This window comes from Alosa sapidissima, chromosome 3 (genome assembly GCF_018492685.1).
Source record: "Alosa sapidissima isolate fAloSap1 chromosome 3, fAloSap1.pri, whole genome shotgun sequence".
Classification (NCBI taxonomy): domain Eukaryota; kingdom Metazoa; phylum Chordata; class Actinopteri; order Clupeiformes; family Clupeidae; genus Alosa; species Alosa sapidissima.
In genome coordinates this window covers 3,865,258-3,878,870 of record NC_055959.1, presented here as the reverse complement: position 1 = coordinate 3,878,870, position 13,613 = coordinate 3,865,258, and the positions used below count along the sequence as shown (strand labels likewise).

General features: G+C 47.8%; 1 protein-coding gene across 3 annotated transcripts in view; it reads right to left on the bottom strand.

Annotated features, from left to right (window-relative positions):
* Positions 1-1,988: 1,988 nt before the first annotated feature.
* Positions 1,989-13,613, bottom strand: part of olfm2a (olfactomedin 2a) — a 59,825-nt gene continuing 48,200 nt past the window's right edge. For all 3 annotated transcript variants that reach the window (XM_042086680.1, XM_042086681.1, XM_042086679.1), the window contains exons 3-6: positions 12,123-12,278; positions 9,596-9,815; positions 6,599-6,705; positions 1,989-3,066 (exon numbers count right to left, since the gene is read on the bottom strand). In XM_042086680.1, coding sequence (XP_041942614.1) covers positions 2,392-3,066; positions 6,599-6,705; positions 9,596-9,815; positions 12,123-12,278 — 1,158 coding nt within the window. In that variant the 3' untranslated portion in view covers positions 1,989-2,391. The remainder of the gene's footprint in view (positions 3,067-6,598; positions 6,706-9,595; positions 9,816-12,122; positions 12,279-13,613) is intronic.

Sequence of the window (13,613 nt, the reverse complement as noted above, 5' to 3'; positions counted from 1 at the left end):
GGTGAAAGAGAGGTTGACCTGTGTGGGCGGCTCTGCTCGTGTCATTTTCTCTCTCCATCTCAGGTGGCTGCTCTGCATGAGCTCCACAGCTGATTGACGCCGCTCTGCCAAGGCGTCACTTTGCACGAGGAGATAAGTGTTTTGATTGGTAACGCTCGGGTCAGAGAGTGGAGGAACAGCGGGGCCTTATCAGAGCCGCCATCCATGGAACAATCATGCTCAGTGGCACCGTGCGACCGAGACGCATGCGCTATCAGCACTTGTCAGACGTTAGTGTGTTTGTGTGTGTGTGTGTGTGTGTGTGTGTGTGTGTTTTGATGCATTCTGCCACATTGGCTAATTCCAAAAACATCTATATACATGTTCTGCTCGCTGCAATCTACGTCCCATTTCTCGCTGAATTATTTCCTCCGCCGAATCAAACTCGTCGGGTTATCACGCTCGGCGTGGTGAACTAATGAGACTTTTTTTCCATCATGTTTTTTGGGCGCACAGCATGTAATATAACAGTGTTTTTTAATTAAGTCACACAGTTACGGAAAACACAGAATTAGGGGAGTAAATGTCGTGCCAGTCGAAAGGTCCTGTTTCATAGTGGTGCATGTGTAGGTGGAAGGATGTTGTTAGAAAAGAGAAAACTATTGGTGACATATTCTAGTAGGCCTACTGTCAACAGTAGGATGAACAGGATGTTTGATTTTTTTCACTGCATCATTTTCTTTAATTTACATTCATTATGTTCAGTGAAAGTGAACGATTTGCATCATGCTGTGATACAATCTTCAGGTAATAGGATTCTAGTTTGTAGTGTGAACATTAGTGTCAGTCTCACGTTGAGTGATTGACAGAACTGTGTTTTCGTCTTCAGACGACGTTTGAGGAGGAATACCCCTAGGGGCCAGAGACATTTTGAATTTAAACCTGTAAGCAAGTGTTCAAACAAATAGCTAACTAGAGAATTCTTTTAAGAAGACTAAAATAATAGAACATTGACAAAGCTTAAGGATTTGAACTTTACTTGAATATGACACTAAGATAACCATGCCATCATCATGTCGTGGTAGATACCATATGCTGTACTAAGTTGTTATGACAGAATAATGTTATGTTGTGGTGATTACTGATACTGCTGAAATGTCAATGTCAAATCATCAGGCATCAATTGACTTGATGAGTAATGACTACATCTGCTGTAACATCTTTATGATGTTACAGCAGGTGTTTTTCATGTTTATGTCCATACTATGACACTGTTTGCATCAAATATTTAATATTTTCTCATAGGGGCAACTTCTTTCAACTAAAAAACAAGCAAGCATTATTTTTTCTAATAAGGTTTCATCCGTCTGTGGCCGAGCATTCCCGCATTGCCTGCTGAGGCGTTGTGCTGCAGAAATGGAAACAGATTGCCGTTCGACAAAACACAAACAACAACAGCAGCCGCAGCGGGCGCCTGCAAATGCCTGGGGCTTCATCTCTCCACTCGAATGCTAATACTGGTCCCTCCATCCTTCTATTTGTTCGTCCGCACGTGTTTCATCCCTCTCTCCTCCTCCTCCTCCTCCCTTTACTCTTCCATCCATTTATCTATCCCTCCATCTCTACACCTCTATCGTCATCAAGTTCCACCCTCCTCCACCTCCTATTCTCCTGACAGATCACCTTCGGAAGCCCTGACGTCTGGCTGGGCTCAGGTTTGGATTCAGGTTCAGCCGGGTGTCAGGGTGCCCACCCCCAGGAGGTGCCAGGGGGTTCAGGAACTGCTGAATAAGGGTGCGTGTCATAGCACCTTCCCCTAAGCTGGTGGGGTGACAAAATCACTTTTAAAAACGAACTGTGTGGAGGCGATAGCCCCAGAGAAAGGATGTTTTACTGCCTTTGAGAATGAAGACAAGCAAACGCCGAGCCCTTTAGAGAAGAGACAGAAGCTGTAAAGACAGACACACTCTCAAATGTTAAAGTTCGATATTTATTTTTTTCTTTTCCACAGATAAAAAGAACTTACTCATGCTTACTCATCACAGAAACAAATGAAAAGCTCAGTCCGTTTCTCTTCTCTCCTCTCCTCCGACACAGCTGTGTGGAGCCGTGTGATTTTTTTATTACCCCACCCCAAGTCCTTCAGTGTGAATAATAGCACTCTATGCAGATCGAAGTGCTTAAAAAAGTCCAAAGCTTCTGGTACAGTATGTTTGGCCCCTGCTGCCATCTGTGTGTTAATGGGAATGTTCAAATGAATATGGTTCTGTATAATTGTGTGTGTTTGTGTATGTTTGTATGTGTGTGTGCTACATCTTTGTGTGTCTGTCTATGTGTGTGTTTGGAGTCTGCGTGTGTGCGTTTGTGTGGGAGAGTCACTTGTGTGTGAGAGTCACACTCGCTTTTGCTGGCTCAGTCGTCGGACGTCTTGATGACCTGGAACAGCGTGACGTTGTACATGACCTGGTGTCCATTGTTCCAGGTGTAGAGCACCCGCTCGCGGGGGTTGTAGTCCATCATGGAGATGTGCGAGTACTGGTTGTGGAAGGGGATGTCCGTGTACTCGTACGTGGACGTGTTGGTGTAGTAGGCGAAGTAGATCTTGGCGCCGGCCAGGTGCGAGTTGGTCACATAGAGCGTGCTGCAGATCATGAAGGCCTCGCCGGCGCTGCGCTTGGGGAAGCCCGTGTCCCACGTCTGCAGCACCTCCAGGCTCTGCGGGTCCAGGCGGCTGATGACGATGTTGCCCGCGTTGGGGATGGTCGTGTAGACGGCCCACAGGCCGTTCTCGTCGGCCATCAGGTCTATGTCGGACGAGCCGCCCCACGAGTACGGGAAGGTGTTGTTGTAGCCGGCGCCACTGAGGCTGCGCTGGACCAGGACGCTGCGCGAGCGGAAGTGGTACTTGATGATGATGTTGGACTGGTACTTGTTGTAGTAGAGGGAGCCGTTGTAGACCACGTGGCCCGTGCCCGCCCACGGGTGAGGCAGGAGGTGCTGCACGAAGTTCAAGCCGATTTTGAAGTCGGACATGGTGCGGAATTCAAGCACGCGGCGTCCCTTCAAGTAACCATCCATCGACCAGACCTGTCAGGAGGGGAAGGGAGGGAGAGAGAGGAAGGGGGGGGGGTCAGTTTTGTTGACACATTTTTCTATTTTTCTATTTAGTGCCAGTGAAAATCAACACTTGTACAAAGTTCACATAGATCTTATATACAATAAAATAAATACATATATTAAAAAAGTACATAAAACCCAGAGAGAGAGAGTAAGAGAGAGCAGAGTTAAAGATGGCTTTGAGAAGGAATAGGATATGGAAAGAGAGTGGGGGTAAAAGAGTCGAGACGTGACGAGAGCGAGAGCACAAGAAATGTAACGCGGCGAGTCCTCAGTGTGCGAGTGGCGATGAGTGACAGCAGCCTTTTTCTTCCCATATCACCTGTGGCGATAAGTACCAAGAGAGGCGGTTGGAGCCTCAGTTAACTCACTCGGCACAGCATGCTAGCTATACTTATACACATTTCTGTGTGCACATCAATGCGTGTGCACGTGTGTGTGTGTGTGTGTGTGTGTGCGTGGGCTCATGTATGGATTTCTGTTTGTGCCTATATATTTGCCGGAGCGTATGTCTCTATGTGTGTGCACGTGTGCCTTTTGGAGAGTGTGTGTGTGTATGTGTGTGTCTGTGTGTGTTAGCACAGCCATTGATCTGCTCTCTGCATGGTGGTGAAGATGTTAGCCAATGCTGGGTACTGGGGTGGTGAACCTCTGTGTGTGTGTGTGTGTGTGTGTGTGTGCTCTCCATTCCTACCCCCTCTCTCTGTCTCCCTCGCTCCCTCTGCTATTGACAGAGCGCCCCCCCTCCCCTCCAATCCCCTGCCCCGCCCTCTGTCTCCATAACTTCTGCTATTAACTGATTTAATAAGCCGCAGTTAGCGCTGCTCTGCCTGCCTCCCTCCCTCGCCCCTCATGGAGAATGCAGACGCTGGATGGAGCGGAGGCATTGCTCTCCACCCTCCTCCACCCCCTCTTCACCTTTTAGCTTCTTCACAGTCTCTCTCTCTCTCTCCCTCTTTCTCTCTCTCTCTGTCTGTATCCCTTTGCCTTTCACATTTAAATTCAATTTATTGGCATGACGAATACATAGTTTTACTGCCAAAGCGGTAATTACATAAATAAATCAGAACACATAACTAGACAGAACACAAACACATTGACCGAGACAGGAAATCAGAGCACATACACAAACCCTGTACATAACACACAGGTATAGCATACTCTACCCTACATTCTCTACAGTCTGGTTGTGTTAGGATTTTGCTCTCTCTCTCTTTCTTTTTTATGTTGTTACCTTTGTTCTTGTCTCTCTCTCTTTCATTTCTCTCCTTTACCTTCTGTATTTAATCTCTTATTCTCTCTCCATCTCTCTCTCTCTTTATCTCTACCTCTGCCTTACTCTCTCCACGATATCTGCCATTCTCCTTCTCTCTCTAACCATCCTGTTTTTGTTTCTCTCTGCCTTCTCTATCTGTCTTTACCTTTTCCACAGTCTCTCTCTTTCTCTCTCCCTACCCCATTTCTCTCTCACTCTCTTTCTTTGCTTGTCTTGTTATGGTAGGGAACAGGCAGGTTATTTTTAGTCCCATCCATGGGGAGCTTTCTGCTGGGTGTGAGCCTGCCTGCCTGCCTGCCTGGCTGCCTGGCTGCCTGGCTGGGTGAGGAGGGGGGAGCGCAGGTGAATTATGGAAGAGGAGGATTATGGGGCATTAAGAGCGCCTCTTGCTCACCCTGCTCAAATGAGTCCCTCGAGCAGCAGGAGGGAACGCTGGGAGCTCTCCACACCTCAGCTCAGAGAGAGCTGGGCTCTCTTCACTGTCCACACACACACACACACACACACACACACACACACACACACACACACATACACATACATTGACACACACACACACACACACACACACACACACACTCTCTCTCTCTCTCTCTCTCTCTCTCATACACACACACACACACACACACACACACACACACACACACACACACACACACACATACACCCCCCCTTCTCTCACACACACACACACACACACACATACACCCCCCCTTCTCTCTCTCTCTCTCTCACACACACACACATACAACCCCCCCCCCCTTCTCTCTCACACACACACACACACACACACACACTCCCACTGCACTGGGAGCCACTGATATTGCTCTTCGCCAAACGTGATCAGAATGATTGATTTGAACATTCATGTGTGTGGAATGGCTATTAGTGTAAATTGTGATTGATGGGCTAGCTGGTGTGGTCAGAGTGACTGATGTGGGTGTTCCTGTAGCAGACTTGAGGATTTGCTCTTGGAGGTTGACCTTTGCTGCCGATGGTATTGGACTGCACTCCAGCCTGACACAGGTTCATTGAGCGACAGGAGGCTTAATCCTCTTCTTCTCCTCTTCCTTATCTTCATCCTCCTCCTCTCATCATGCAGTCCTTTACTCACCTCTGCTCTCTGCTCCACCTCTCTCTTCATCACTTCCTATTTCCTCTCCTCTTTCCATGTTCTATCCAATTACAAATATCATCTGCCTTTTCTTTCTTTCTCCTCTTCTCTTCACACCTCTGCTTTCCTTTCCTCTCTGCCTTCTGTTCTTTCTTTCTTCTGTTCTCTCCTCATGAAACCTCTCCTCTTTCATTGTCACCTTTCATCTTATTCTGCCTCTGCTTCTGATCTATCTCTACATTCCTCTCCTCCACTTCTCACAGTCTCCTCTCTTAAACAGTATTCTTCTCTCTCCTCCTCTCCTCTCCTCCTCTCCTCTCTTAAACAGTATTCTTCTCTCTCCTTCTCTCTCTCCTCCTCTCCTCTCCTCTCTTAAACAGTATTCTCCTCTCTCCTTCTCTCTCCTTCTCAAACAGTATTCTCCTCTCTCCTTCTCTCTCCTTCTCTCCTCTCCTCTCTTAAACAGTATTCTCCTCTCTCCTTCTCTCTCTCCTCCTCTCCTCTCCTCTCTTAAACAGTATTCTTCTCTCTCCTTCTCTCTCCTTCTCTCCTCTCCTCTCTTAAACAGTATTCTCCTCTCTCCTTCTCTCTCCTTCTCTCTTTCCTCCTCTCCTCTCCTCTGCTCTCTTCCACTCTGGCCGACTGTCAAGCTCCATGCAGGGGATGCTCGCTCATATCGTCTCACCGCTGTGCCTGTCGTCTGGCCATGTCATTGAGGGTAATTAGGGAAGTGATTGGGGAAACTTAAGGCTGAGCAGGCTGCTAATATCCACAGCCATGACGGACGGTGAGATTAATCAGACCCTGGCGATGCCGTGACAGGAGCACCAGGGTTGGGTTATCCATCAGCCATCCCGCACCCCCCACCCCCACCACCACATCCCATCATGCACCAGCCTCACGCAGCATCCTGCCAGCGTTGCAGCAGCAAAATTAGTCATGGGTGTATTATCTGGCACGCCTCCACCCATAACTCTACACTGAAGGAGCACACCGCTAATCCACTAATCTGGCCATCTCTAGTCCACTGTGTGTTCTCACAGCACCCATTACACTCACACAAGACATACACGACACCAACACAGTGTGGACAAATCAAAATGAGGCCTCACCCGATTATCTGAGCTGGGGATCATGGTGTCGGTCATCCAAGAGCCAAACCTTGAGCCTGAAGCACGGACGGTGATGGGGTTGCTCACTCCAGTCAGCTTGCCACAGCCTGCAGACAAAACACACGAAACCAGTTGGAAACGCCCTTGCTGTTTCGGGATCACTTCCCTGGCATTGTGTAAGCTGACATGCAAGATAAGATTGGGCAATTATTACTCTGAGGTAATGGCATACATACATTACAACACCTGAGTACATCAAAATATGAGGGCAGAACTAACTGTGGTGATAAAGTAAGACATTTTTATCAGTTCATTAGATTAGGCACACTAACGGTTGGTGATAAAACTGGAGTATACTGTACAAAAGCTGAATGTTAGAATATTAAAATCAAAGAGGAACATATAATAATAAGGAAAAGATAGCATATCTTAGTGGGTTTTTAACACAAGCACGAGACGCTAATTAAAAGAGGCGTGGAGGCGCTGCAGTGTCCTTCTCTTGGCGTTGTGCAGTTATTAAAGCGTTATGGTTGGGTTTCCACACAACAAGCTCCTAAAATATTCAACAGCCAAAAGCCATGTTTAGTTCCACAGCAAATTCTGGTTTTCTGTTAAATCATCACTTTGGCTTTTCATACTCTATGAGAGATTATTTTTTTATGTTAAATCATCAACTTATCATCTTTAGTCTGAGATACTGCACCCAGTTTCTTTCTAGGCCTTTTAATGTTTCATCATCAGCTTTTGCAAAATCTCAGATTGTGGGATATACAGTAGGCTAGAGCCCTCACTGCTCTGCATTAACATGCTAACTCCACATTGCTGAAAGAAACAGCAAGTTATGCATGAAATCCAATTGGCCTTAATGAGATCAAGGATAGACTCTCTGCTATAGTTAAACTAAATGCATGCTTTGAAGCGGGAGCTAAAGTAACCTACAGTGCTACAATGCTCCCGTCGCATACAACAAGTGCCCAGTAAAGCATAAAGTGAACACTAATGACTGGAATTACAAACTCAAGAAGCCCATTACATCAGGAGAATAATGTATGTTTTCCTGTGCAATACAAATGGAACTGACCTGATTTGTGTTGTGCAATACTTCATACTGAAAAATGGAGTTATCTATAACCAGATGGGCTAATACCATAAAAGTGCTTGAAGCCAATCTAAGCAATGGACCTCCCTTTGTGAGTGAGTGAGTGTTTTTCCCGGTGCGCCTCAAATGCATTCGCCATCAATGTCAGATTCACACAAATGATTCTGTCCTGGTCTGTCAACCTCGGGCTGAAAAACAGCGAGACTAGCCACAAATTAAAACTACCTGAGGTCACTCTCATGTCTCTCTCATTTGTTAATGGTCTGCTTTAGAGAGTGGCCTCGCGAGGGCGTTTTATGGCACCAATAAACCAGCTCCCAGCAGCTCCACGCCGTAGTGGGCCGCTCCATCTCCAGCAGGCCACCATCCCTCCATTTATACTGCTTCCATTTCCATTTACTCATCAAGACACTTTTACCCAGAGTGACTTACAGTGCAGTGCTGTCACACATTTGCATCAATAAGTGAGCTAGTTGGGCATAAAACCTAATGTTGGTTGCTTTACCAGTGGAGTTACAGAAGCAGGAACACTCCCACTTCCCCTCCATCCATCCAAATGGTTCTTACCCAGGCTCTGCATGTTGGAGTAAAGCCTGGTGTCCAACAGGAGCTGTACCACTGGAGCTACAGGTACACTCCCCTTCTCCTTCCTCTGTCTCTCCCTCCCTCCCTCCATCCTCATCCCTCTTTCTCCTCCTCCCCCCATCCCCACCCCCTCCACGTCCTGAAGCACATCTTCAATCTGAGTCTACGCTTTGGACAAGTTCCAAGCATCCTCTTCTATGCAGTGGTATGTTGGGGAGGAAGCACAAAGAAGAAGGATGCGGGGCGACTTGACAGGCTGGTAAGGAAAGCTGGCTCTGTAGTGGAAGCTGAACTGGAGTGCATCACTTTAGTATCTAACAAAAGGACCCTGAACCAACATCTTGGACAATGAGTGTCATCCACTCCACAGCACTATTGTTAAGCAGAAGAGCCTGATCAGCTAGAGACTTCGCTCACTGCCTTGCACAACAGACAGACTGAGGAAGTCATTCATCCCCAGGGCCATTGAACTGTTTAATGCATCACTTAAGGGAAGAGGAGAAATAGACTTCTATAGTAGGAGTAGTATAGAGGAGAAATAGTCTGTCTGCCTCTTTACCACCTCCAATGTCTTGAACTGTCTGTCCACTAGCCACTTTACATTTGTCTTCTGCCTCACTGTTTGTGGGCTGTATTAGCACATATGCACAACCCATCGCTCCATACCTTTCTTAATATAGTTATTTATATATAGATATATAGACTTTATTCTTGCACTGTTGCACTGTTTGACTTACTCATTTGCACCATCACCATGACACTCATTCACACAGAGCACCTTACCTTACCTTATGCACTGAGAACCACAGGCTCAGTCCCTGCTTCAGTCATTGCAAGCGCAACTGATTGATTATTCACCCACTATGTGGATACTGTTTTTTAGAATTGATTTAGATTAAGTTCTATTTAGTATAATTTGTATTTTGTATATTTAGTATATTCTTTATCTTCTACAGTCCATATTGCTTAGTTGTGTTTTTAAAAAAAATATATTATATATATTATATACTTTTAATTACTTTTTCTACTGTTATTGAATGTGTGTGTGTGTTGTCTGTATGCTACTGTGACCTTGAATTTCCCCTCGGGATCAATAAAGTATATCTATCTATCTATCTATCTATCTATCTATCTATCTATCTATCTTACCCAACATCTGCAAGTTGCATGCAGCGTCTGCAGAATTCCACCTGATTCCTGCAAGAGCTCTACCAGTTGCTCTACAGGAACCCTCCCTGCACTTTCCCTCTCTCCCTCCATCCCTCTCTCTCCCTCTCTCCCTCCCTCCCTCCCTCCATCCTCCGGGTCCTTACCCAGCTTCTGCATGCAGGAGTGCAGGCGGGTCTCCAGCAGGAGCACGCGCTGGCGCAGCTCCTCGTAGTCGTAGGCGCCCATCTCCTCTTGGATAGCCATGAGCACCAGCGACAGGTTGCGCACCTCGTCCCTCAGCCGCAGGATCATGCCCGCGTCCGCCTTGTACTGATCCAGCACGGGCAGCAGGGGGAGCAGCTGAGTCATCTTGTCCTTCAGCTCCTGCAGGTGGAGAGAGAGAGAGAGAAGGAGGGAGAGAGAGGGAGGGAGGGAGAGAGGGAGGGAGAGAGGAGGAATAGAATAAGTTTGAGTGAGAGGAAGATGAACAGAGAGAGAGAAGGAGAGGATGGGGAGACAGAAAAAGGGAGAAGGATGTAGAGAGAGAGAGGGAAGGAGAGAGAGAGAGGGAAGGAGAGAGAGAGAGAGGGAAGGAGAGAGAGAGGGAAGGAGAGAGCGAGAGAGGGAAGGAGAGAGAGAGGGAAGGAGAGAGAGAGAGGGAAGGAGAGAGAGAGGGAAGGAGAGAGAGAGAGCAAGTAAGTCAGACAGAGAGTGAGAGAAAGAAAAGGTGGCTACAGAGACAGGATTATCTCTCATACGTTGTGAATTCTTCTCACGACAGTTATGAGAGATGAAAAGGCCTGACATCTCTCTGTCTCCTCTGCCCCTCTCCCTCTCACGCACGTACACACACACACACACACACACACACACACACACACACACACGTCGTACACACAGGTGTCCAGTGAAGCCATCGCTTTCCTGCACCGACTGAGCCCCTCACCATTTCAAACACTCCTCATCCCAAAAGAAAAAAGAAGAAAAGAAAGACAGAAAAAGAAGAAATGTAAAAAAAGGCGTCTTGATTTCTCCGTCATAAAGTCTTTCATCTCTGTCCTCTCGTCTCTCTCTCTCTCTCTCTCACTCGCTCTACGGCAGCTGGCACGGGCAGAGCCGTCTGTGCCCGTCCGAGAAAGCGCTCGCGTGACTGAGCTCCACCGGGCACGTCTGACACCCGTCAGCGTCAGCGCGGAGCGTGAGCGCGGCGAGAGTGAGAGTGAGAGACGGATCCCCTCTGCTCGGCGGGAGCCTTCCATTATGCGCCAGCCAGCCAGGCAGTCTGAAGTCCAGCTCATCTGCGGCAGAGGTGTATCAATAAGGAGCGAGCCGGCCGGCCTGCCGGCGGCAGCAGGTGTGTCCATAAAGTCTGTGTCTGGGTGGGGCCCCATGTTTCGCTCCCGCGTTAAGGTTTTATCGTAAATCTGGTGATGGAGCAGCTCTCGGGCCCGTGGCGCCACACCATAAATCTCATCCCGTCCCCGATTTTCGCGCTGCGCAAATTTGGTCTCGTTAATCTCGCCGCTCTGCCACCGGCGACTTTGAGGCCTGCGCATTCATCAGCAGCAGAGTCCTGCTGAAAAAAAGCCTCCTGCTTCAGGCCTGCTAGAGAGAGCGATATATATATATATATATATATATATGAGAGAGAGAGAGAGAGAGAGAGAGAGAGAGTCGCTCTGCACTTCAAAACCATCACAGAGACGCAGCGACTGGGTAGAAAGAGCACAAAGCTTTTCAAAGTGTTTCTTTGTAGATGAATGAGGAATGATGATTATTCTCACTCCATTGAAAATTAAGTCGCTTAATTCACATAAATCCTGTTGTTTGAATAATAGTCACACATCCTATTTTCAAGATCCTTGCTCCATTCTCAGTCAAATCGCACAATTCAAACACATCCTGCTGTTTGAGAAATACTCACACATCCCAGGCTCATTTAGTCCCTGTGGACTTTAATTCAATAGGATATATCCCTGGACATGTCCTTGAATAAATCTATGCAAAAGAATATACAGTGCGACAGCATTCTACTTACACCGAGCAGAGTGGTACTCAGATGAAAGACTTCGGATGCGTTTACCACCAGCTTTGATGTTAAGCAGAGCATAAATGTTAATGTTGGTGGCTGTTAGCTGTCAAGCAGAAAAAAATCTCAAACACACACACACATATACATAAACACAGTCTCACACACACACACACACACACACAGAGTTGCACACACACTCTCCCTGGGAGTCACAAAGAGACAGAAAGCGCAAAAACGCAACTCATGCTCCAGGTCTTGGGGCTAAATAATTCAGGTGCTTCAGAATGATCTCACAGGCCCTTCCCAACATGACTCGATGAAGTCCAAATGTTGCGTCCTGCCAGTGTTTACACCTATGTGTGTTTATGTAAGGGGTGGCCAAGCGGAAGAACACACTTGTGAAACTGGGTGTAAGGAAGGAAGTGGCGTACTTTGCGTAGTCCCTCAGCCGCACAAGTCTCACAAAACGTGTGTGTGTTTGTGGGTGGGTGTGGGTGTGTGTGTGAGAGAGAGTCCTGCTCAGTTTTCACTGGGATGGACATGGTCAGACAACAGCTCCACTGCTGCAACAGAGAGAGAGAGAGAGAGAGAGAGAGAGAGAGAGAGAGAGAGAGAAAGCTTGCCAACAGAAGGGTTACAGTAGGTGTCGCCCAAACTACCTGAAAGCTCTTGGGGTTGAGGGTGCGGGGGTTGTCTGATGCGATCTTCAGTTTGCCGTCCACCGTCTTCATGAGGTTCTCCGTGTCCCGGACGTACTGCAGATCTCGGTATGTCCTCAGGTCCAGCACCTCCATGGACTGGGTAATATTCTGGACCTGCAAGGGTAGACAGCATTTTAAAACCCTCCAGAGATCGAATTCCCTGAGCGTTTCTTAGAGAGTAATACTTTCAGCCTGAGGGGTTTTGATGCAACATGACAACACGGGATGTACCGTGCTTAAAACCTGCAGCAGAGAGTGTTGTGGTTTGAATTAAAGTGCTGGGTTTAGTGAAAGTTAAAGCCAGTGAATCCTGTTCTGCCATGGAAATCTTACATTAATGAGAGAGAAACTCTCCAAAGTTTCCCTACCCCTGCCTATCTTTTACGTTGGGTAACAACAACCCCCAATCTGGGAAAGATACTGTGTTCAGGCTCTCAAGCCTTTTGGCTTGGGGAGGTGAAGGCTGTTGAGCCCCATCCAGGGAGGGGGTTACTTGTTGGAAACCTGCCCCAGCGTGAGCCCTTAAACTGGGCAGGGCTGAGTCCTGTCCGCCTAGTAGCCTCTGGTCACTCATCTCCATCGCATCGCAACACAGCCTCGCCTGCTCACACCCACACACCGGCTGTTAGTCACTCTCAATACAACCACACACACACACACACACACACACACACACACACACACACACACACACACACACACACACACAACGCTCTCAATACAACCACACACACACACACATGCCCACACACACACACACTCACTACGCTCACTCATCACTATGTGCTCGGAACAGATGCGTGCCGTCACGTTGCTCATTCCCATTCTGTCGCACTCCTAACTGGTCGCTTTAACGAGCAGAGCAGATCTGCCTTAAATACGGTCAGAACAGTTTGTCGGCTAAAATCCTCCTCAGTGAATTCTCGCCTGCCCACTTCCTCAGTGGCCATTTGAACAAGGTCTGGGTGGGACACACCGAGCATGCCTTAATGCCCTATAGGCAAAAGTGAGCACTGAGGTTGTTAGCATGGTGGCCATGCATGCCATGTCTCGTGTCTGCCATGTTGTGTCGTGTCAGGCGTTAAGCCAGGGAGGATCATGTCTGCCGGTGAAGCTCAGCTCAGGCAGAACCGGCTGGAAGTGGTGTTTGTGTGTGGGGGGGGGGGGGGTGAGAGAGAAAGAAAGAGGAAGAGAGAGAGAGGGAGAGAGAGAGAGAGAGTGGAAGAGATGGAGAGAAAGGAAGAGAGGGAGAGAGAGATAGAGAGGGAGGGAGTGAGTGAGAGAATGACCCCAGGTGTCCTCATTAGTCTGTGGTTTATTAGACAAGAGCAGTGGTGCCTCACACAGCTGGTGATGAGCATGAACACACACACACACACACACACACACACACACACACACACACACACACACACACACACACACACACACACACACACACCCGCACCT